Source organism: Convolutriloba macropyga, chromosome 4, assembly GCF_964194025.1.
Source record: "Convolutriloba macropyga chromosome 4, txConMacr16.3, whole genome shotgun sequence".
Classification (NCBI taxonomy): domain Eukaryota; kingdom Metazoa; phylum Xenacoelomorpha; order Acoela; family Convolutidae; genus Convolutriloba; species Convolutriloba macropyga.
This window is the reverse complement of record NC_134471.1, coordinates 81,233,598-81,258,329: the sequence shown is the minus strand read 5'-3', so window position 1 is coordinate 81,258,329 and position 24,732 is coordinate 81,233,598. Positions and strand designations below refer to the sequence as shown.

Here is a 24,732-nt window from a genome sequence, read left to right as displayed (position 1 = left end):
ACAACTTGTGTTAGGCACAAAATCAAAAAACTTTTCTTTTTTACTTCAAAGTATTAGTCTAGCTGATGATAAATTCAATTTCTATCATAATTTTTGAGAATTTTGTCTGGGAAGCGCCAAAACTGTCAACATGGTGGTTTGCTCTGTGTCAACTATTTTGATGTGTGATACTTCTATCTAAAAATTTTGTCATAAATTCTCGAGTAACTATGTACACAACAAAATTTTCTCTAAACAAAGTTATCATTTCTCTAAATAAATTGCACATTTTAATTTCCTTGCGCCGAATATATGCGGTGAAGTGGTTTTTTCGTGGGTATCTTTGAAAAACAGTGATCTTTTTTGTCAATGCATCTTTATATTACAAAAAATTGTTTTAAAAAATGTTTGACATATTTTCAGCCAATTTCTAATAATTTGTATGAATTTTTCATCCGTCCCTCACCTGTGCTAACCTAGCTTTGCTTCAACTGTTGAATTCGTTTGAACTCATTGTTTAAATGTTGATAAACAGGGGAAAATTTTTGATATCTGGCTATTAATGGTTTTGTTAAAAAAATTTACAAAAATCAAAAATTATTAAGAAATTACATATCGAACCTGAAAAACCCAGACATTTCTATTTTTAATGACAACATGAGGTTTTTGTCCGCATGCTTAAATGACTGAACGCCAATCAACATCGACTCATTCTGCTTTTTAGCCTTTTTTGTACTTTTTCGATATTCTTTATATCTAGTTCTCCCATTCATAGTCTATCAGGCGGCTTGCACGATTATCATTTATGAAAACACTTTGTGTTAGAAAGAATCATTCTTCGTGCATTCGGTTTCAATTAAACTCCAGGATTTGGAAAAAGTGATACGACACTTGTTCTGAAAACCAAAATAAATTTCAAAGTTTGCGTTCTCCCCGATTATCAACTCTCCGCAGCAATTTCCGTTGTGAATATTGCATCATGTTGCTTGGGTGCATCGTTGAGTTCCTTTCTCAACATTTGTATTAACATGCTTTTTGTTTAATTTGAAACCTCAGATTTCAAATAATATATTTACAGTTTTTTCTCAATTGTTTAAACCCGTTTTTTAAACGTTAACAGCACGTAAATATTTATGAAATCAATCAGTTACTTTTTGTTTAAACTGTATTCCAGAATTGACCCGGCTTATCGGCTTTGTGCTATGTTTATAATTGTATCTACCTGCTATTTAATTCCTTTGTTTCATCAAAATAAAAATTAGGGGATGTTGCGAGGTAATATTGCCCCGTTTATAATATACGCCACACAATATAAATAATTATGAATATAATTAAATACAATAAAATAGGAACTGAAAACAATATTTCAGTTTCCGTTTTTTTGAATTTTTAAACAAACTGTTACAGCTACCAGTAGCAGAAATTAGGACAGTTTCTTCGAATACACGTAACGACGTGGAGCCGTTTTTTTCTTAATCTTTTTTGGTTTTGCTTTTGATTATCTAGATAAAGCTTGAAATTCTTATTGTTTTACAGAAACTAAGGTAACCTCTACAGCCGCATTTTTCAATGTTTTTTTCACTAAAACCTTCTTGCTGAGAAAATTTGAGAGTATGAAAAAAACACTTTGAATCAGAAGTCATTATTTAATTTTAGAATGTCCTTAGAAGTATTCAAAAATCTTTTATTTCTCAAAGAGTTTTAGAAAAAAATCTCAATCAAAATCGTCAATAACGCATAAGAACTTAAACTTGAAGGGTCGTGTTTGATAGCAATCCGTCTGAAGAAAAAACTTTTTTTTCTGTAATTTTCATAACTTAAGTTTTCTCGTAGCACCTTGATGAGCAAATTTTGGTGCTAAAACAAAAGTTTCTGAACTACATTTTTGATATATTGATTTGATGCATATTATGCTTTCAAATAAGAATGTGGGAATATTTTGTGCCACGCATAGAACAAGCGAGCCTTCTAATTAGATTTTTTTTGTCTTAAATTGCTGTCATTTATAACTTGACTGTATTTGTAAAGCAATCTGGTGCAGCTGGTTGAGCATTTCTGAGCTACACTTATGTTTTCGTTTCTAATATTCTTTACTCGTTTCGATTTTATTTTGCTCGAATAATGATAACTATAGAATGTCCATGGGACTTACTTTGGCTCTGTTTCTTCTAACTCAAGATATTCCTCTTCATAAACAGTTTTCTTTTGAGATGGTGACGATGGCTTTTTCAGAATAGACTTGGGAGATCCTTTCGTTTTCCGGGACGACTTCTTTGGTTCCCGTTTTTCTTCTTCTTCCCCGTCTTCCTCTTCCTCCTCGCCCTCTTGGCCTTCGTCTTCGTAGCTTGTGCCGCGTTTACTCCTTCTAGACTCTTTGGATCTCTTCCTCGAGGATTCCCTGTCATCTCTTGATCCTCGACTCGAACTTTGTGACCGTTTACTGGCTCTATCACTGGAATTTTTCCTGGACTCACTGGCACCTCTGGATGTTCTTCTGGAGTCACCTGGTTTCAATTTAAGTTCTGATTCTTTTCCTCGCGATTCGGAATATGTGTCTTGATCTCTCGATCTAGGTCGAGATTGGCGTTCGTTCCGAGGGTCATCTGATCGATGCGAGTCACGAGATTCCTCTCTTCTGTGACTGTCCGACCGACGACTATCATCCATTCTGCGGCTGTCGGATCTTCGCATGTTTTCTTGACGCCGCCGACTGTCATCTCGATCATCAAAACGTCGCGAGTCACCAGTTGAACGAGAATCTATTGAGCGTCGTGATCCAACCTGTCGCCGAGATTGGTCGTACCTTCGGTCTCCAGACGTACCTCGTTCTCGGCCTTCTTGACCTGTGTGGTCATCCGTTCTGCTTTGGTCAGCTCTGTACCTTGAATCATAAACCTGCCTTGAATCATCTCTTGCATCAACATCTGTTCTTTCGGGATCTCTTGAATCATAACGAGGATCTCTAGATCTTCCTTGATCATCTCCTGGATCTCGATCATCCCGTGGATCTTTAGATCTGCCTTGATCATCTCTTGGATCTCGATCATCGCGTGGATCTCTAGACCTTCCTTGATCATCTCTTGGATCATTGCGTGGATCTCTAGACCTCCCCTGATCATCTCTTGGATCTCGATCATCGCGTGGATCTCTTGATCTTCCTTGATCATCTCTTGGATCTCGATCATCGCGTGGATCTCTAGATCTTCCTTGATCATCTCTTGAATATCGATCATCGCGTGGATCTCTAGATCTTCCTTGATCATCTGTTGGATCTCGATCATTGCGTGGATCTCTTGATCTTCCCTGATCATCTCTTGGATCTCGATCATCGCGTGGATCTCTAGATCTTCCTTGATCATCTCTTGGATCTCGATCATCGCGTGGATCTCTAGATCTTCCTTGACCATCTCTCGGATCTCGATCATCGCGTGGATCTCTAGATCTTCCTTGATCATCTCTTGGATATCGATCATCGCGTGGATCTCTAGATCTTCCTTGATCATCTCTCGGATCTCGATCATCGCGTGGATCTCTAGATCTTCCTTGATCATCTCTTGGATATCGATCATCGCGTGGATCTCTTGATCTTCCCTGATCAAATCTTGGATCTCGATCATTGCGTGGATCTCTAGATCTTCCCTGATCATCTCTTGGATCTCGATCATCGCGTGGATCTCTAGATCTTCCCTGATCATCTCTGGGATCTCGATCATTGCGTGGATTTCTTGATCTTTTTTGTTCATTTTCTGGATCTCGATTATCGTAACGGGTATCTTGATATCTTTCACCACGTTCTCTATCGGAACGTCGACTCGTTTCATCTCTACCATCTTCTGGTCTTCTAGGAGTTCCTCTTGCAGAATCTTTGCGACCTCTCGAGTCTCTCCTCGGCGCCCCGTCCCTCAGTCTCGACTCCTCGCCTCCAGCAGATCCGCGCAAAGAACCCTCACTTCCTGCCTGTTCGCTTCTGCCGGGCAGATCAGAAGGAGGTCGTGATAGTTTTGATTCCAAGAAGTTGCTCTCATCTCGGTTGGGATCTTTGGGACCACCATCATCTTCAATTTTATCTTCATGAAGCTGATGCAGTTTTTCAGCTTTCGAACCCTCAAATCCGAAAGCTTTCTGTCTGTCAGTCGACTTCGATTCTTTTCTTGGCGAATCTTTAGTTTCCTGATTTTTACTCGATGATTCTTGACTTTTAGAAGCTTCACGAGATTTTGGCTTGTCGGCGGTTCCCGTTTTCTGATGTGGAGTTCTTCGTGAACTTGATTGTGCAGATGTTGCCTTGGAGGGCAATGGTGAATCACGATCAGCTGTAGCCTTGGTACTGTCAGCGTCTGATCGTTCATCATTAGTCTTTCTGCTTCTACCTGTACCCTAAATGACACCCCTTGACAATTTTCGACGTTCAAGATAAGACAAATTTTTGCTTTTCAAAAGTTAAAAAATGAAAAGATAATAATGAAAAAGTTAGCAATGAATTGAATCTACTATATGCCAAGTCGAGTTGTTCACCGGTTTTATTTTGTTGAGAAGGGAAAAGTGAGGAATTTTTTCGCCATTAGTTCACCAATTTATAAGGGACCGACAATTAAATTACAAAACGAAAGCGGAAAAAAACGAAAATTAAATTGCTGCACTATTTGTAGTGAAATTAAGATGGAGTTGAAATTAAATTCCATGGTAGTCGCGCTTTCTGCGGAAAAGATGAACTTAATTAGGAATTTTTCAGATCCGCTCAGTGTAAACTCGTTCACTCTTATCACTAGTTTAAGCTGTGGAAGTTTCTCATGCCAATTTTATAGAAAGATTTAGAAACCAAAGCGTCCACTAGTACTGAAATGAACCAATGTTCACAATTTATGAAGAAAGTGTTTGCTGCAACTTTGAAACCAGCTAAAATATAGTTAGTACAATTAAGTGAAAACAACTTTTACAATGCATGAAGTTTAGGTTCAGTAGTGCAAAACATTACAATGGAAAAGAACAAAAGGGAGTGAAGTAATGGTAGGCGCTTGTAATGCTCTTTTGGGAAAAGATAATCAATTCTCTGACTACATATTATATTTTTTTTCAATTGATAACGGTTAACACCCGTTACTAGAGTAACTAGTTAACTACTATGTAATTTGGGCACTTCACCCCATTTGGTCCGTATGCGATTAATCAGCTACTTCTGCATGCAAAAGCGGCTATTCTAAGTATTCAAAAACCATCAGTTCTTACGAATATTGGTCAAATACTAAAATTTGTTACGCTTGATGTAAGCCCAAGGTCAATTTTATTGGCTGTTTATCTTTTCTCGCAAATACATGTCAAAAAATTTGCATGAGGTTTGTGATCAAACTTTCTATCTAGCGTTTCATACCTTCGTTTGTTTGGATCTGACTGAGGCGCCTTCGCTGTACTCACCCCTGCTTCTGCTCTTTTCACTGCCTGGAAAATGATGATCTTTTTTTCATATTTTACACGTAATGAAGAGTGTATTGCTGATAAAATTACACGCATTTCGTTTATAATTGTACTATGGTATCCGAGAAACCATGTCCTAGATTTTGGCTTAAGAGAGTCTAAGAATTCATCATTTCGTATATTTCTCGGATGTCGTTTCTTCACAAGATTAATGATCATCATCAAGCTGGGATTACTTCGTACTCAAATTGGCATTCAATTTGGAATCAGTTGAGAACATTTTCAACTAGTTTAGGAAAGTACGCTAATTGCTCATTACAAACAACTTAAAAAAACTAGCAAGCAATTGTTAGAGAACTTGGCCTTTTAGCTTTGGAAACTTGAGCTATTAAGTTAATTGAGACAACCTTGACTAGACTTTTCGGCCTTGGTACTTTTCCCACCGGATGATCCCCTGCTACTGCCTGGTCTTGACCTCTTGCTCTCCTTGGAAGAACCTGAAAAATTCATGCACAACAGCAGTTCACTTTCTATAAAACGCTCTACGCTCTTGGGGCAAACATAAATTGGGTTCTCATTTTGATATAGCAGTTATAAGCAGAAATGTTCAAAAAATAAAACTGCCTCCAATAGTAGACATCTTTCTGAAATATTAGTTTAAATACTACTCAACGCTACAGCAGCTTCGTAAAACAATTTAATATAAAATTTTTTTTCCGTTTTCTGGATCTCTTAACATAAAATGTCTTTTTTTATTTTATAAAGTTTTTGACCGGATAGTTATAAAAAATTAGTAATTTTTGAACTGTGTCCGCGTGGTTGTGACAACTGATATGGTCATGTCTGATACGATCTAATACAGTTTTATGCCGTTTCCAAGATTAAAATATTCAAATTTGTAGTTTCTAAAACTTTTGCCAAAAAGCTGGTGAATTCATGAAATGCTCGAAAGTCGAACTCAAGAACTAAATTTATAAAAAAGCTGCAATAAATTTATTCAAATTTTCTACAGAAGATAGATACTTTCTACAACGTTTTTTTCTTTCTAAAAATAAAATCTCACTATAATGTTTTCCACATAACACTCTTCAAAATATTTAAAAAAAAATCAAGATATATATTGAAATGAAAATTAAGCTTCCAGATTGTGGTTCATCTTGTTGTCTTTTACTCTGCGAAATGTTTGAAAATGTCTCATGATGAAGTAGAATGCGTAGAACAATGTTTCACCTTTTTGCTAAGAAATTCAAGTAGGTTCACCTTAAATGATAACCTGCTTTTAGTTTCCCAGTAGCAGCAAGTAATTTTTCTCGTTACGTTGACTCGGAAAAAAACTTATTCTCTCACTGCGGTTTTGGAACTAATACCTTTTTAAAATTTTTTTCCATGATATAAAGTAAGTTATTGATTTGATGGTTATTAGTATTTTAACATTCAATTTGAATATGCATTGAATTGAGTGCTGAAACTTTCAATTCATATTAAAAACATATCTCATTCATAAAAATGGACTTTAAAAATTCTTATTGAAAATTTTATGAATCGACAGTCCCTTTTTCAATAAAGGGCACTAATAAACTAAATATACCTTTCGTTGTTTCATAGGAGGTAAAGGAGGTCTGTCGGATCACTAACTTTTTTGTTTCTACTATTTATTCGTATTTATTAGTTAACAAAATCTTACCAAACTTACGAAACAATTTGTCGATTTTTCCCAATATATTGTCATTACATTTCAAAAAATTTTTAGTAGATTTAGAGTTTTGAAAAAGTTTTCATTCCTTTAAATGGCAGGTTTGTAATTTTATTTTTTTTCTATAAAGATTTTTGAAATTGTTTACATTAAAACAGAGAAAAAATCTTCTATTAATTTTTTGTTTTCTAATCTTTATCTGCCTTCTCTTATATCGTAGATTTTGTCTCCTAAGGTCGGCTTCTAATTTTTTAAGTTTTTTAGAATATGTTTTGCATGAATGAACATTGACGAATTCGTCAATCTCAAACTTTTGAATGTAAAAAATACTGTAGAAGATAAAATTTTTATGTTCATAAATTTCTTAATTTGTTTGCTGCCATCGATTTGACGGGATCTTGATGCTTCAAAAAAAGTTTTCAATAAATTGTGCTTGCTCTTTACAAAATATAAACACTTAAGAAAACTGGTTTTTTTTAAACAATTTTGAGTAAACTTTCGATATATACTGCTTTAATATGCTGTTTGTTTGCAATGGTAACTTCAAAATTTCGGATAAAATGTAATCCCCGAACATTTGAAAGTTTTTATCGTGTAAGATCTTACAAATTTCTTAAAAAATTGTCTTATAAGTACATATAAGATCATGCGTCGCCTGACTAAGACTTTGTACCACGATTTATCAAGTTTTACACAATAAAAATTTGTTTTGAGGTCTGATAAGATCTTACACGACAAAAGTTCACTTTTGTCAGACCTTACAAGATAAAAATTCGACCTTTTAGGGATCCTGCACGATAGAAAAATTCTGCTTGACGAAAAATGGGTATCGTGTAAGATCTTATAAGAATCTTTAAGATCTTGCAAGATAAACATTCCAAAAGCTATGACTCATCTTTTTGATAAGATTTCTCTCAGACCTTATACGATAAATTTTTTTTAACTTTGACATTTTCTTCATATTGAAGACAATTCAGGGTTAATTTTAAGCAGAAGCCAAAAAGGTACAGCATGCAACGCTTAAATGTCAGAGCAAAAAATAGAAAATTATCTTATATTGTCTTTTGTGAAAAAAGTTATTCTAGTGTTACGGGCTTTTTCTGAGGCAGTAATTATCAAACTAGGCTGTAAAATTTTCTTCAAAGACCAGAACTATCTTGGACTGCTGAGTTTAGCCATGTCTTATCAGATCGTACATGATAAAAATTTAGCCCTACGTGAACTTTTATCGTGTTAGATCTGATGAGATACTTATCGGTTTTTTTTAAGAAAACAAATCAGCAAAATAGAATTTTTATCCTAACATTTTCAACTAGTTTAGGAAAGTACGCTAGTTGCTCATTACAAACAACTTAAAAAAACTAGCAAGCAATTGTTAGAGAACTTGGCCTTTTAGCTTTGGAAACTTGAGGTATTAAGTTGAGACAACCTTGACTAGACTTTTCGGCCTTGGTACTTTTCCCACCGGATGATCCCCTGCTACTGCCTGGTCTTGACCTCTTGCTCTCCTTGGAAGAACCTGAAAAATTCATGCACAACAGCAGTTCACTTTCTATAAAACGCTCTACGCTCTTGGGGCAAACATAAATTGGGTACTCATTTTGATATAGCAGTTATAAGCAGAAATTTTCAAAAAATAAAACTGCCTCCAATAGTAGACATCTTTCTGAAATATTAGTTTAAATACTACTCAACGCTACAGCAGCTTCGTAAAACAATTTAATATAAAAATTTTTTTTCCGTTTTCTGGATCTCTTAACATAAAATGTCTTTTTTTATTTTATAAAGTTTTTGACCGGATAGTTATAAAAAATTAGTAATTTTTGAACTGTGTCCGCGTGGTTGTGACAACTGATATGGTCATGTCTGATACGATCTAATACAGTTTTATGCCGTTTCCAAGATTAAAATATTCAAATTTGTAGTTTCTAAAACTTTTGCCAAAAAGCTGGTGAATTCATGAAATGCTCGAAAGTCGAACTCAAGAACTAAATTTATAAAAAAGCTGCAATAAATTTATTCAAATTTTCTACAGAAGATAGATACTTTCTACAACGTTTTTTTCTTTCTAAAAATAAAATCTCACTATAATGTTTTCCACATAACACTCTTCAAAATATTTAAAAAAAAATCAAGATATATATTGAAATGAAAATTAAGCTTCCAGATTGTGGTTCATCTTGTTGTCTTTTACTCTGCGAAATGTTTGAAAATGTCTCATGATGAAGTAGAATGCGTAGAACAATGTTTCACCTTTTTGCTAAGAAATTCAAGTAGGTTCACCTTAAATGATAACCTGCTTTTAGTTTCCCAGTAGCAGCAAGTAATTTTTCTCGTTACGTTGACTCGGAAAAAAACTTATTCTCTCACTGCGGTTTTGGAACTAATACCTTTTTTAAAATTTTTTTCCATGATATAAAGTAAGTTATTGATTTGATGGTTATTAGTATTTTAACATTCAATTTGAATATGCATTGAATTGAGTGCTGAAACTTTCAATTCATATTAAAAATATATCTAATTCATAAAAATGGACTTTAAAAATTCTTATTGAAAATTTTATGAATCGACAGTCCCTTTTTCAATAAAAGGCACTAATAAATGAAATTTACCTTTCGTTGTTTCATAAGAGGTAAAGGAGGTCTGTCGGATCACTAACTTTTTTGTTTCTACTATTTATTCGTATTTATTAGTTAACAAAATCTTACCAAACTTACGAAACAATTTGTCGATTTTTCCCAATATGTTGTCATTACATTTCAAAAAATTTTTAGTAGATTTAAAGTTTTGAAAAAGTTTTCATTCCTTTATATGGCAGGTTTGTAATTTTATTTTTTTTCTATAAAGATTTTTGAAATTGTTTACATTAAAACAGAGAAAAAATGTTCTATTAATATTTTGTTTTCTAATCTTTATCTGCCTTCTCTTATATCGTAGATTTTTTCTCCTAAGGTCGGCTTTTAATTCTTTAAGTTTTTTAGAATATGTTTTGCATGAATGAACATTGACGAATTCGTCAATCTCAAACTTTTGAATGTAAAAAATACTGTAGAAGATAAAATTTTTATGTTCATAAATTTCTTAATTTGTTTGCTGCCATCAATTTGACGGGATCTTGATGCTTCAAAAAAAGTTTTCAATAAATTGTGCTTGCTCTTTACAAAATATAAACACTTAAGAAAACTGGTTTTTTTTAAACAATTTTGAGTAAACTTTCGATATATACTGCTTTAATATGCTGTTTGTTTGCAATGGTAACTTCAAAATTTCGGATAAAATGTAATCCCCGAACATTTGAAAGTTTTTATCGTGTAAGATCTTACAAATTTCTTAAAAAATTGTCTTATAAGTACATATAAGATCATGCGTCGCCTGACTAAGACTTTGTACCACGATTTATCAAGTTTTACACAATAAAAACTTGTTTTGAGGTCTGATAAGATCTTACACGACAAAAGTTCACTTTTGTCAGACCTTACAAGATAAAAATTCGACCTTATAGGGATCTTGCACGATAGAAAAAAATCTGCTTGACGAAAAATGGATATCGTGTAAGATCTTATAAGAATCTTTAAGATCTTGCAAGATAAACATTCCAAAAGCTATGACTCATCTTTTTGATAAGATTTCTCTCAGATCTTATACGATAAATTTTTTTTAACTTTGACATTTTCTTCATATTGAAGACAATTCAGGGTTGCTTTTAAGCAGAAGCCAAAAAGCTACAGCATGCAACACTTAAATGTCAGAGCAAAAAATAGAAAATTATCTTATATTGTCTTTTGTGAAAAAAGTTATTCTAGTGTTACGGGAGTTTTCTGAGGCAGTAATTATCAAACTAGGCTGTAAAATTTTCTTCAAAGAACAGAACTATCTTGGACTGCTGAGTTTAGCCATGTCTTATCAGATCGTACATGATAAAAATTTAGCCCTACGTGAACTTTTATCGTGTTAGATCTGATGAGATACTTATCGGTTTTTTTTAAGAAAACAAATCAGCAAAATAGAATTTTTATCCTACAAAATCTGATAAGATACTTATCAGATCTTATAAGATAACACTTCAGCAAAATTAAACTTTTATCTTGTAAGATCTGTAAATATCATATCAGATCTTACACGATTAAACTTCATGTAGGGCAGAATTTTTATCGTGTAAGATCAGATAAGATCTTACACGATAAAGATTTTTGATCAGCATATGATCAGATCCTACACAGTAAAAATTCCAGAATCACTGGGGATGAGCATATGTACTGATATGATGTAGTTTATACAGCATTGAAAATATTTTGTCCTTTCTTGAAATATTTTGGTCAATGTCTTCTAATGAAATCTCATTGTTTATATTTTTTTCTGATGCAGTTATATAGCCAACACTGTGTTCAAATTTTATTGAAGGTTTTAAGAAAAAATGATGGAGTAGGAGTTCTAGCCAAACTAGGTTTTGTCAATAGATATGTCAAAAAGTTCGAGCCAAATTAGGTCGAGGTTTCCAAAAAGATGAGATTTAAAAATCATTGCAACCTATCTTCCGTCTTTTCCTTGTTTTTCTTCAAGTTGTTACCTGTTCCACTTTCCAAAAATGTTGAATTCTCAAGTATAAATTTTAAAGATGTTTTCTTGGTTTTTAAAATGTTGCCTCAACCTCAGCCAATAGTTTGAGTTAAAATACGGCCTTCGTTAACATACATTTTCATGTTTTTAAATTGTGTAACTCTGAGCTAATAATTGGTTATCTGATTAAAGTTTGTAAGAAACCTTATCTTTTGCAATAAAATCAGAGTTTATTTTTGTCGTGTGAGGTCTGGTACGACCCAGCAGTTTATGAATAGATTGAAATAGATGGTAGTGGGCTAGCTAAATCATTATAAAATCTCAATGAAATTTCTATAATCTTAAGCTAAGCATCGGATAAGATATTTAAATTTCAATTGCGCTGATCGTCAAAATAGGCCCCTCACTGTTATTATAAGCAACACATTGACATTCTTGCGCAAAATAAATGGTCTTACAAGATCTCACTAGATGAAAAATATATAAAAAGTGACGCGTTCTATTAAGATCTTTAAGTTATTAAATGTCTATCTGATAAATGTTTATAAGTTCTTGATAAGTTATGATAGGTATCTTGCACAATGGTATATTGTAAGAAGTGATACGATTTTCCACTGAAAAATTGATAAAAAACTTCTTGTTGAAATTTTGTTGGATTTTGGTACCATTAGATTCTGTCCTCTTAGGATAGGCCTCAATGACTTAATCTAGTGCAATCTTGCAGTAAATTGACAATAGCTTTGCTGTAAAGTCCTTTTCTTGAATCAAACTGTTTTGGAGACCACAAGAAGTAGAATTTACGGTTATGTTCGCTGTTTGTGATTGCTTTAATTTAAGGCAGTTGAGAACTACAAAAACTACTTGAAAAAGAACTACTTACTAAAAAAACTTGAAGAAGAATCTGAACTTGAACAACATCGCCAAGGCGAATTTTAACCTTTTGACGAGGCGGTTTTTCTGGACTTGTCGTCTCCTCTGGACTTCGACTGGTCTCCGACCCGCCACCTTCCTCCGGATGCCTTAGAGGCCTTGGATCTGCTCGATCCAGTGTCTTTTGAACGTTCTTCCCGAGTTTTCTCCTGACTTCTGGCACTTTTGTCGGCTTTTGTTGTTTGAGTTGTTTTCATTGATCTTGCTGCTCCCGAAAGAATGTTGGAATCTGTTTCTGAGTTTGCATCGGATTTCGCCTTGGACTTCTCGGCCGATTTCGTGGCTGATCGTTCGGTCTAGAATGCAATGACGTCAAGTTTCGGCGCAAATGACTGTGATAATATAGTTCGCTAAGTAAGGCTGTCTAGAAAAAGCTTTGGGGACCTATAGAATATTGGGACGACATTTGTTTTTAAAAGGGGCAACTTTTATGGTTTTAAAGTACTATATTATCACAATATAAACAAACCCATTATCTAGTAATTGTTGCATCATCTACTATAAATGCTATCTCTATGTAGGGATGGTCTTTGAATAGACTGAAAATGGCAGAGTTCTAGGATTGGAACCAGCTTCCGGTTTCGACAGTTTGGAGCGATCTTAATTCTAGCCATTCCTAGCTACGTCAGGCTTCTCCTGTACACAATTTGCTTCTGCTAATCTTCACGAGTTGACAATTTTTTTTGCAAAATTATGTAAGAAACGAGCTGAAATTTGCTGATTTTTCAGAATTTTCAATTTAATGACAGGCATACAAGTTCTGAAACAGAACTTTGAATACCAAAATAAGCGTGATTGACGTTGGTAACCTGCTTAGATTTGTCCTCTTTTGTCTTTTTCTCCCTCTTTTCTTCTTCCTCTTCGTCTGAGTCCTCCCACTCCTCCTCCCCTGTCTCATATTCCTCGTATTCCTCACTATCCCACTCTTCCTCATCCTCGTCATCTGCCACGAAGTCTGTCGTGTTCCTGAGACCATTGTCTCTGAATAGAAACAAAAGTTTTGTAAAAATTTTGATGGTTTGTCCAAACTTGAAGTAAACTTGAACTAAATTATCTTGAACTAAGTGTCATCAATTTTTCACGCACGCTCATAAGCCTAATCTGAAAACATGGCTGTGAAAAAAAATTGATAAAATCGAGTAAAAATACCCGAGACATCCGATATTGGCCACGTGATGACAAACCTTCTTACAAGAATTGCTAACGCAATAGATCTGTAAACAGTTACAAAATATGGTAATATTGTTCATACAACAAATAGCAACACAATATAAATTTGTTCAGTTCCTTTTTTAATGATCAAAAATAATGTTTTTCGAGCTAAATAGAAGAATCTGAATTAGATTTTTTGTTCCGACCCCACTTGTGGGGGGGGGGGGGGGGGGGGAGGAACTATATACTCAACTGGGTTTTTTGTTCAGATAATTTTGCTCGATCGATATATTCATCGTAGAGAAATGTGAGCGATATCATTAAAAAGCTGGTCCAGGGTAGAATTAAAAATTAAAAAGATTTTTTTGATTTTCGTTTTTTTTTCGAGGAGTTATCGAGGATTGAATTTTTGTGTGAACACGGGATATTTGTTCACTTTTAGTGTAATTTTTCTTCAAATTAAGATGTTTTCTATAAAAACAGTATTTCAAAATAAAATTTCACGCCAAAAATTGAACCAATTTTGTGTTCCTAATAGACTAAATGCGATAAAAACACTAGTTCTGGTTTCATAGTTCTAGTTCGCTATCAAAAAAAAAATTCGAGTTCTATTTGAGAGCTCTTTTTTTATAAAACTTTACTACTTTTTTTGCTTTTTTAAGTCACCTAGAGACTAGTCACTTTTCATATCGTGGTTCCGTTAACGACAAACCTCCTTTACAGTCAAATGAAGATCAATGAAATCAAAAAAAATCATTCTAAGGAATTGCTCATGTTTTGCCATTACGGAACAGTGCAATATGTTCCGTAATGAGCATTAATTGAACATGGCTAGTAATTTGAGCGGAGAGCTGATGGCTGTTATAACTTTAAAAATAATTTTTTAAAAAATTCACAAACTTGCAAAAAAATGTTGAATTGTTTCGTATTATTAGTTACTTTTGAAATATTTTAACATTATCCAATTATTGATAGTTCCCATTGCCTTAGAGAAGACGTTCAGTTGATCAAAGATAAAGTTGTCAGAGAAAAGCTTATGACTTCGACATTTTCCTCTCGCACTTTTCTACATAAGTTTTTGTTTTTGCCTGTCTTTGTTATTCTCATAGTCAATAACTTGTTGTAAGATCCAATTGAAGAAATATGAATGTCAAACAAATTTGTCGTCCTATCGAGTAATAATTTAGCGTATATACTGGCTCCGTTGAAAGCTATTGAATTTATTGGCTTTGATACTACGAGTTTCCTCAAAAATTTCGTGTTTCTAATGCATTTTTTCATATTTGAGTTATTTTGATAGAAAAAAAGAGTCCCTTTGCTCATAAAATTTTAATTGAAAATAAAAAAGTGACCTTTTCTTTTTTAGCGCTTTCGACACTTTTCTTGTTCAATTTTTTTCTTGAAATTGCTGTTTTTGCCTGTTTTTGTTCTTTGGGTAGACTTAAATTGCTGAGAGGTCTTATAAGCTTGTAATTGAAGATTGAATGAATGACGTTACCTGAAGCAGTCAGTTTATAGCGAATAATCTGAAAGTTTATGATATACGTTTTCAAATATTTTTCAAGTTTTTCATTTTTTTGTTGTTCTTTTCGTCAATTAGTAACTTGTTTTCATTAATGCGAGTTTCCATCCAAGTTATTGTATTTGAAAAACAAAACATATTTACTGATATTATTTGTCACTGATTTTTTGTTTGTTGGACAATATTGCGTTTTTTAAACGTTTTTTGAGTGGTCAATTTTTTCGTTTCTTTTTCTCTTCTTTCAGCACAATCGCGTAATAACAGATCCCAATGGTTTCCAAATGTGTCCCAAGTAAATTTAATTAATCTCTCAGTAAAACTCCTTCAGCTGAATTAGTAGAAATAACAATTGAATTAAAAATACAGAATATTCAGACAAAAGCCAATGATTTTAATGGTAGCAATAGTTTGTGTTTTCGCAAACCGTTTGTAATTTTTTGAGTTTTTCTTTAGTTCGTTTCCATGGCTGAGTCTAACCAAAGACAGGTGCTTTTGGTTTTGTGATGACTTTTTAGTAATTTATCAAGGACTATTTAGTTAAAGCTAATGATTTTAAAGACTATTGAAATTTCTTGGTTTAAAAAATGTTGACTAATTTTTAATTTTCGCCTCATTGTTCGTTCCATTTGTCGATTTGTTACCTAGTTTTAATAAGCAAACTTTCCATCTGCTGTATATTTGGGAAACGTTAAATTTGTGTAGTTAAGATTTTATCTGACTGCATTTTGACGTTGTTACTAGGTGCTTTTAAATTTAGATATTGAGTTTTTGCCGTGAAATTTTTGTTTTTGCTAATTTTGTTGTTTGTTTTTTGTCTTGCAGTCTCTTTAATGTCAAATTTCGCTGTAATGAGGCATGGTATTAGGTATTTCAATTAGCAGATAGGTTGTGTAAGGATTGTTTTAACTCAAGCATCTATTTTTGTTATCTCTTCATTTGGTTGACACTTAAGTCAAAAATATATGAGCTCTGGTCGGAACACCATGTGCGAACATCACAATAACGAGCCTCCTTGTTCTATTTCTCTATTCAAAATACTTATTCCCATTGCATGGTCTAGTTAAATTTTCATCCTAATTTGCTTTGCTGAAAATTGGTTGTGAAATGCAGATTGTTAGAGCTGTACTAGTTCTCTTCATCCACAAGAATTTGCAAAATACTTTACTCAAGATGACCAATTTATCTCAAGAAATCAGTTTTTTTAAGTTTCTTTCGCAATGTTCCATTTTTTGATGTTGAACCGCTTCTAGCAAGGCTAATTTAGTGTTGCTGGTAGATGCTTGGGGCATTCACTGAAAAAATTGAGGAAAAATCAACAATTAATATTCTCAAAATGTCAATTCCTCGACATGACCCGTCTCGACCTTTATTTGTTATTAAAAGACCTTTGATTGACTTTACCATGAATAGACTTTACTTCGAACACCTACAAGAATTATAATGTCTTTTCGTAAGTCTAGTCCTAAACCTGGTTTGGCTTGCTTTCACCTCTTTTTAGACATTCGCGCATTCAAACGGAATTGTTCAATCCGTGATTTAGAGTGCGAATTTCTCCCCCCAAAGTTCCCCTCACAGTTGGTCTTATTACTGCTATTTTTGGTCTGGGACATAAACTTGGCCATTCAATTGATTTAAATATACTGCGAGACTTTTTTGTGTTATACTAAGTCTGCTTTTATCAACACACTTTGTAGTTTTACTTTTGGCATCTGATTTGGACCCAGACACACTGACAGATGACTTCATCACCACCACGTCTCCATGACAACCACCTCCCCCACCCCCCAACACTGACAGAGTTGAGGCTGAGTCAATACTTGTATCATGCAGCAACCCCCCTCTCGCTTCTGGTCTTGCCGTATGTTGTGTTCGCTGCCTTCTGCTGATTGAGTCAATGGATGTCTAATTGAAAATGTAGAAAAAATTGGATTAATGTTGGGTTGGTCGGCAGCATTGAACTAGTTCTTTTTCGAGCAAGACTTTCCGATATTGATCTTGCAAGAGCTTAAGTCAGGCTCTCATTTTAGGCGTCATTTGCAAGTCTCTTGTAAGATATTGCAAGATAAGAGACAGAGTTTGACTAGGGGGTGGACTGTCGGGCGGGATTTAGAGGCATATTATATCCATATAACCTTGACATCTCCCCAGTTGAAATATTGAGTTGAGAGCAAACTTGTGGGCGCTGGATTGCCCTTCAAATCTGTCTGTGCTTCGCCCAATTTGTCCTCTAGGAACTGCAGATGTTGGTCACGTGTGGGTGACGTCACACTGCTGTGGTCTCCCATCATCATTACATCCAGCAGAGTTGGAGAGGCTGTTTAAACAGACCTACTAGATCAGACTGAAAGAATTTTGGCATTATGGGTTTCGGCTAGACCAAACAGTTAAAAAAATTGGCATTGGCTAGACGGAAGGCGCGACCAACGTTCTTCTAGAGCGTTGAGTTGAGTTGCACCGGAACCCCTATCGGCGACCCAAATTGGTCTGGCCAATACATCTCTGGGGTTTGGGACCTCATCGTGGGTCTCCTCAATAGAAATTGGCACAAATGTGAGCAAGACTTCAATTTTGAAAACGCAGCAAAAAACGCAAAATGAGATACAAAAATTGCTAAGGAATCATATTGCTCTTTTCAAAGCTTACCACTTAAGCTACCCGCTTTGAGCTGCTCGCTTCTCGATAAAACCGTCGCCGATCTGGCACTAGGCAAATCACCTGCCGGACTAGTCTGGTGATCAGTCACACTCAACACATCTGTCTGGGTCAATCTAGAATTGTCCCCATTTGACCTCTCATCAGACGATCCAATCAGATCTGACTCATTGTACTCACTTCTAGTAGTTGTTTCAGTGTTGTTATTGTCTCTGCTGTCAGTTCTGCAATCTTCAGCTGCACTGCTTTCGTTTAGAAATTGCATTAGTCGCTTTCTGTGCAATTTTGCTGAAGTTGGTGCCTTTTTACGGATGTGTTTGCGAGGCCTGGTAGCCGGTAGACTAAAAAAGGACAGATTGGCTCAAAATTATTTTTTGGTTTAAATGATCGAAGTTAGCTACTAAATTCTAAGAATACGGACTTCACTGGAGGAATACTGCTGGAATGAATTGAAGGAGCATATTTTGCAAAATATCGAATTAGCTACTGAAAATGATTTGATCCATGTTTTTTCTCCGAATCGGCTTAATCTAGCTTATACAACCTTTTTTTCAAGAAATATGATATCATCATTTTTCATTTCGAGGCGCTGCCTCCGTTTAATAATCTTAACAGAAGGAATGTCCACTTTCGTCGTAAGCAAAATGTGCTGCACGAACCTTGTTGGGCAAAAAAATAACAAAGCCGCTTGAATTAAATAATTTTCAGCTCTAAATTACAGTTTAGAAATAATGTATCTCAATAAGAAAAACAGGTGGTCTAAGTTTTTTCCATAGAGACATAAGTTAAAAAACCCATAGTCTTTTTCAAAATTTTTTGATTTTTTGTTGTTTTTGGCCTCGAAATAAAGGCGAGAAATCTGACCATTCAAACAATATATGAAACAATTAAATACAACTTTAAAGATAAACCCAAGCAAAGCTCCAGTAAAACTGGAAATGTTTCACTAAGAAAATTTTTCCCTTTCATTTTTCAGTGGAAACTTTAAAGTGTTTTAGATTGTAAAACTTAAATCTTTTTCTATGAGTGCAATCTAAATTTCATAATTACACAACGAATTATGGTTTCTTTTTTGTTAGATGAGTAAACAAAAAAATGAAATTTTTAGCTACAAAAAATGCAAAATTGCGCCTTTTTGAAGTAAAGTCGAAGCAGGAGGAACTTTAATATTAAATAACAATCAGATAACAAAGGAAAAAACTTAACAGGACAGGCCCTGACCTGCAATTGAAAGTACTTTAATTGACTAGAAAAACTAGACTTAGAATGGATTGCGAATTGATTGGGAAAACCATTTAGGAGAGAAATGATCAGAAAAAAAAGAACGGCGAAAATCAAAGTCAATTTGCCACATGTGAACTAAAAACCACTAGTACAAAGGCGAACTTTTGTTCAAACGGCGTTTTCTCACTCTGCCTTAAAATTGGAGTGACTAAATTCACACACCAAAATCTGTTTTTTTTGTTCACTTCCTGTTCCGGGTTGACCAATAACAATAAACCAGAAAATCATGAAATTGTGTTAACAGACCGTTAAGAAAGCATAGTCGGAAGACTTCAAAACTGACTCGAAGTGAAACAAAACTTAAAACCCTAGCCTCAAGTTCTAACACTACAGGTTAATTAGATATTATGCAATTCAATTCCAAATGACAAAGGAAGAATAAAAAGTGAATTAGAAAGAAAAGCAAAACAAGATGGTTTGTTTTTGGAGAATCTTCACAAGTTGTGGCTCGAAAACTATTTTTCGTATCAGATTATCTGATAGAGCTGATTTAAAATAGCTCATGGTGACCGAATGATAGAAAAAAAAGATCTTCAAAGAAATGAGATAAACCTTGAAACTGAAAAGAATTAAACGAAACCCAAAAATTTGTTTCTTTATATTTTCTCTAAAAGTTCTCTAAATGTCTCACAAATAGTTCCAACAGAACAATAAGAAACAGTTTTTGTAATGTTTGTTTTTCAGCATTGTAGCTTTTGAGCAGCCCCACGAAAACCCTCAGAGCTCGAAATCAATTCAATCATTCAAACAGACTTCAAAAAACGACAGTTTTTTTAAAAAATTAAGCTTAGAAAATCTGGCCTATCAAACCTTTTAATCTCTGAGTAGCAACACTCATAGGAAAACTATCAACAAAATTTTGGACAAAAATATTACAAAATACAGAAAAACAAAGAAACTGAAGAATTGTAAAATTCAGCAAAAGTATGGCTAAATGAAAAAGAAAAAAAGGATAATAAATTTCAGTACAGAGCAATCTGCCAACCAAACTACAGTTTATGATTTTTTTCTCTAAATTGTGTCGTGCTTCTTTTGAATGAAGGGTTTTGTTACTGACTTGCTAACCCGGCCTCGCACTGAGTAGTTTTTATTTTAAATACGAGAGGTCAGAGTCTTAAACATTTAGGCAAATCCCGACTTCTTTGGCAAAAATATGTGGGAAATAAAGGTATGTGGAGCTGAAAATTTTTAAACAAATTTTTGTGCATTCCAATTAACGAATTTTGTCGGCTTATTAGACTGGTCACGATCTGTTGTTTTGATTATGAAAAGTTTCTCCTATCATATACTCTCCTATTACATACCAATCAAATCCAATACACCGGTCGATTTTCATCATAGAGAACCAAACATACCAAACATGACAAACCTAACTTTTTTTCGCTCTTCTGGAATATGTATTTATTTTTGTATGAGTAGTAAATATAGGGAGCACTGGGAAAGGGGGGGTTATCATGCCATGGGGATAATAGGGTATAGATTTGCATGGGGATAATAGGGTATAGATTTGCATGGGGATAATAGGGTATAGATTTGCATGGGGATAATATGGTTTATAATTGCATGCGGATAATATGTTATATAATTGCATGCGGATAATACGTTATATAATTGCATGCGGATACGTTCTTATGCGGATAATGTGGCGGTAATTGTCTCGCCGTCTGACTTTCTTTTTCCCCTAACTTGACCGTCCGCTTATTGAACTTAGGCTAAAGAAACTTTCGTACAAATTGAACTGAAAATAAAAATTGAATCAGGGCCGTTCAAATTAAAGCAACACACCAAACAAAATCTGAACAAATCTTGCACAAAGTATTTCTCAACACTATTCTGAATTCAACACACTATGAAATTGAGTTTGTACACTGTCCTTTTCACTGTTCGCCGCTACTTTCTGTAGCTTCTAAATCAATGAATGAACAAAAACTTTGTTCCTCCTCTGAGCTGCTTCTATCAAAGTCAACAATTTGGTCATCAGAAATGTCCTCATCTCTTATTCCTCCCGCATTAATGAAACCAGGATCGGGCGGCGAATAGTGGCTGGCATTGTCCAGTAATAGGTTCAAGTTATTGCCGCAGTGTTTTCTCATTCTTTTCTCCGGGGGTGGTAGATATGTTGGAAAGTCCCAATCCACTTCAGTGTCACGAAAAATTTCACTTAAATTGTCACTACTCTCTGTACTGAAATCCCAACTTATCTGACTTTGGTCAGGATCAAACCATCCGTGCGAACTAGACATTTCGCTTTGATTATCGCTCACCACAGAAAAATGTCCATATGGGAGCGTTCGCAACCCATCTCCGCAGATATATCTCTTATTATCGAATGCGGATAGAGATATTTTATTAGCTGTCACCGTTTTCAGTACATGATTTTCGGATGTTATTCTTGTGTTTACTGCTCTAACTGGTTTCGATGTTTGGAGAGTTTCTTTATATAATTCGTGGGTGAGAAGTTTTTGGGCTGCCCTGGTCACACCTTTAGCAGACAACTTGCGACAACCTAAACAAGGTAAACATGTTTTACAATAAGCTCTTAAGTTTTGTTATGTAGTTTCCTCCAACGCACTTGCATTCAATTTACTGAGGGAAGGGGTTAAAAATTATTCATTATATGGACTCACTTTTTGATGTGATTGAATACATTTTGGGTTTGAGGCACACAAACTCGGATATATAGTCTCCACTGAATTCGTCCTTGAATTTAAGGACTTCAGACTTATTGTTGTTGACGTGAAGTGCGTGGTCTTCTGGATAGGATGAAAAATCGAATTCTTTTTTTACTTCCGCAGATTGGTTGGCTAAATCCTCATACAGATCGTTTGACTCAATTCTATATATGAGGCTGTCTGTATCCGAGTACAATAGACGACATTGAAAGTTTTGTCGCATAACTTGATGATGAAAGCGGTACATATAGTACTTAGACAAGTCGAGCACAGTTGCACCCACAATAGTCGGCGTATTCCACGTTATAATTTTCGGCTTGCTGCACATAGCGGCCATGTTCTCCCCAAATATTTTGAATCTCTCAAATTCGAATTTCGAAACAAGTTTTTCTGCTCTCTCCGCATTTCGTGTAATTTCCACCCTCGACTGTCGCCTTTTCGACTCAATTGTTTTGCCATATACAGAATTATTCATGAGTTTATAATAATTCTGTTGGAATTTATTAGTTGCGTTTTTCCGCATATTGCTATTCAAGGTAATCTACGGTTCGAGCCATCGTTCCTGATTGAATTGCAGCACGCGGTGAAGTTTCGTGATACGTAATCCAAGTTGCACATATAATTGGAGTAATTTATAATGGACTACGTAGTTTTTCTTGTCAAACAGTGTTTGCAGTAGTTTAAGGACCTTAGATTCAGGAATATTGTACTGCTCTTTTAGGTTGAATTGGAAATCGCTTAGCCACACGTCTTGTACAATTTCCTTAACAGGCGCTAGCGGATAATCCCTTTGGTTGTCTTGAACGTCTGTAGGACACTCCAAATCTACTTCAGTGAAGTAGCCGATGGCAGAATCCTGAGACATATTCAAGATCTGGCTAATGGTAACTTCATTGGCAAATCTAAAGCTTCCGATCGGAAGCAGCTCTTTCTGCATCACATCACCATACAAATTATTAGCGTCGAGGCACAACCCGAATGTGGAAGCCTCTCCTGGGTTGAAGCCCGGTAAGAACTGATTGTTGGCTTTGAAGTACCTCGTTTCGAATACGGAAGTAATTCCGCCTCTTACTGACTGTTCAATCATGTGCAGGTGCTCGGGTTCTGTCAAAAGTTCTACGTGTGCTTTTGTTATCCGTAAAGCTGCATCTTTTGCCATATTTGGCGCTGTGAAAAATTGCGCCACGTCCAATCTGTGTGTCTGGAAACTGATTTCGCGACAGTATTCTGAACAGCAGGCCAGAAGGGCAACGTCCAATTTCAAATAGGAATCGTGGTAGTCCTGCATTGGCTCACAGTTTAGCAGCTGCCACATCTTCTTCGCTTTATCTAATTCGGACTCATTGATGGATATTTTTCCGTTTTCCAAAGAATTCGTCCATTTGCTGAGAGCCGGCAGCTCCCTCTCCGCAAACTTTGACCGGTCGCTCATGTAGGAATAAGGGTAATAACCCTTCTGCTTCAGAAGTTGTCTGTCAGGTGCAGGAAAATGGGCGAACATAGACTCCATTATACCAAACTCTGACTCTGGCAAGGACTCCACCAGCCTTTCGAGAGATCCGTTGAAGAGTTTGTAAGAATCAACGAAGCGTAGATATTCGTAAACAGGTACGACCTTCTTGTCAGCCCTCTCAATTCTATCAACTTGCACTCCCAGCATCATTGCTATGTATTTTTCGTCTGTTGCTGGTATGACGTTGATTGTTGTTGTCGGTTCGCACTTTTGCAGACTAAGACAAATATGATGGAGGTCATAAATTTGGATGTTGTGTCCAATTACGGGAATAAAATTGGAATTCCGGCGCGCCCTGTTACACTGTGGGTGGGCCCAACCCAGGAAGCCGCCGCTGTAATGGCAGTGGTCCAGATCTTTTTCTTCAGTTTCTGAGAATTCGTTCTCACAAATCCAACACTGTTTGCTCGCATCTTTATGAAGTGATGATCGGTTACCACGGAAGAAAGGGTGTTTGCGCTTCTGTTCGTGTATATCCTTAGCAAGTTTATGAATCATTTGAACGAAATTTTTCATGCACTTTTCCGAGCTGTCCAAATGAGTAAATTTGGGCTCGGGGTTGCCGTGCTCAATAACAGTCAATGCAAAGCCACATGGTTCGTGAACTTCAATTGGTCGCGATGAAGCTCTCTCTTCTCTTGGAGCACAGGAGGGCACGGGTTTGAGAAACGACTCGAAATCAAAATAGATGACTAAGGGAGCAAACCAAGTAGCTGACCAGTTAGTGAATTTGTATAAATTATTGTCTGGTTTTGGCATGCGGATAACAGCTGGTGGATTATTACCGCAAACTTCAACATGATCTTTAAATTGTTTAACATCCTTGTGACACAAGTAAAGACAGTTCCGGCATAAGTGAAGAGTTGACCTGAATTTGATGTTTTTGATGAAGCAGAACAGCCTGCACAAATCTTTGATAAGAACGTAATGGTGTTTATCATTCTCATAAAGAAGAAGCAAATCGAGGCTCAATTCGGATGTTGTCCTTTTAGACACCCGCATTGGAAACAAATCTCGGTTTTCAAATCCAAAAACGTTAACCTCTACGTCGTTAAGTGCTTCAAACTTATCAATGTCATTGAAACCCATGGGCATTGAAAACTCACCAGCAAGCTGAAGCGATGACATGTTTTGATAGAACTAGGGTGATGTTAGCTTTAAAGAGTCATTTCGTCCTTCTTCTCCCTCAAAATTGTTGCACTTAAGATAGGAAGCTGCGATAAAGCTGTAAATGAAACAGTTGTTGTCTGTATGGTTCCGTATGTTGAGAAGGGCTCTACAATTTTGTAACTTTGTTGGTAAGGCAATAAATGAAGATCCAGTGGCCGGTCTGTACTTGGCGAACTTGATATTGACGCGAAAAACT

The 24,732-nt window shown here is 35.4% G+C and overlaps 1 protein-coding gene across 1 annotated transcript in view; it reads right to left on the bottom strand.

The window, feature by feature from the left end:
* LOC142338188 (uncharacterized) overlaps positions 1–24,732 on the bottom strand; it is a 101,436-nt gene that overhangs the window by 53,123 nt on the left and 23,581 nt on the right. The window contains exons 6-14 of the mRNA XM_075387826.1: positions 17,889–18,238; positions 17,378–17,559; positions 16,933–17,147; positions 13,381–13,552; positions 12,579–12,867; positions 8,514–8,603; positions 5,799–5,888; positions 5,348–5,415; positions 2,132–4,356 (exon numbers count right to left, since the gene is read on the bottom strand). Coding sequence (XP_075243941.1) covers positions 2,132–4,356; positions 5,348–5,415; positions 5,799–5,888; positions 8,514–8,603; positions 12,579–12,867; positions 13,381–13,552; positions 16,933–17,147; positions 17,378–17,559; positions 17,889–18,238 — 3,681 coding nt within the window. The remainder of the gene's footprint in view (positions 1–2,131; positions 4,357–5,347; positions 5,416–5,798; positions 5,889–8,513; positions 8,604–12,578; positions 12,868–13,380; positions 13,553–16,932; positions 17,148–17,377; positions 17,560–17,888; positions 18,239–24,732) is intronic.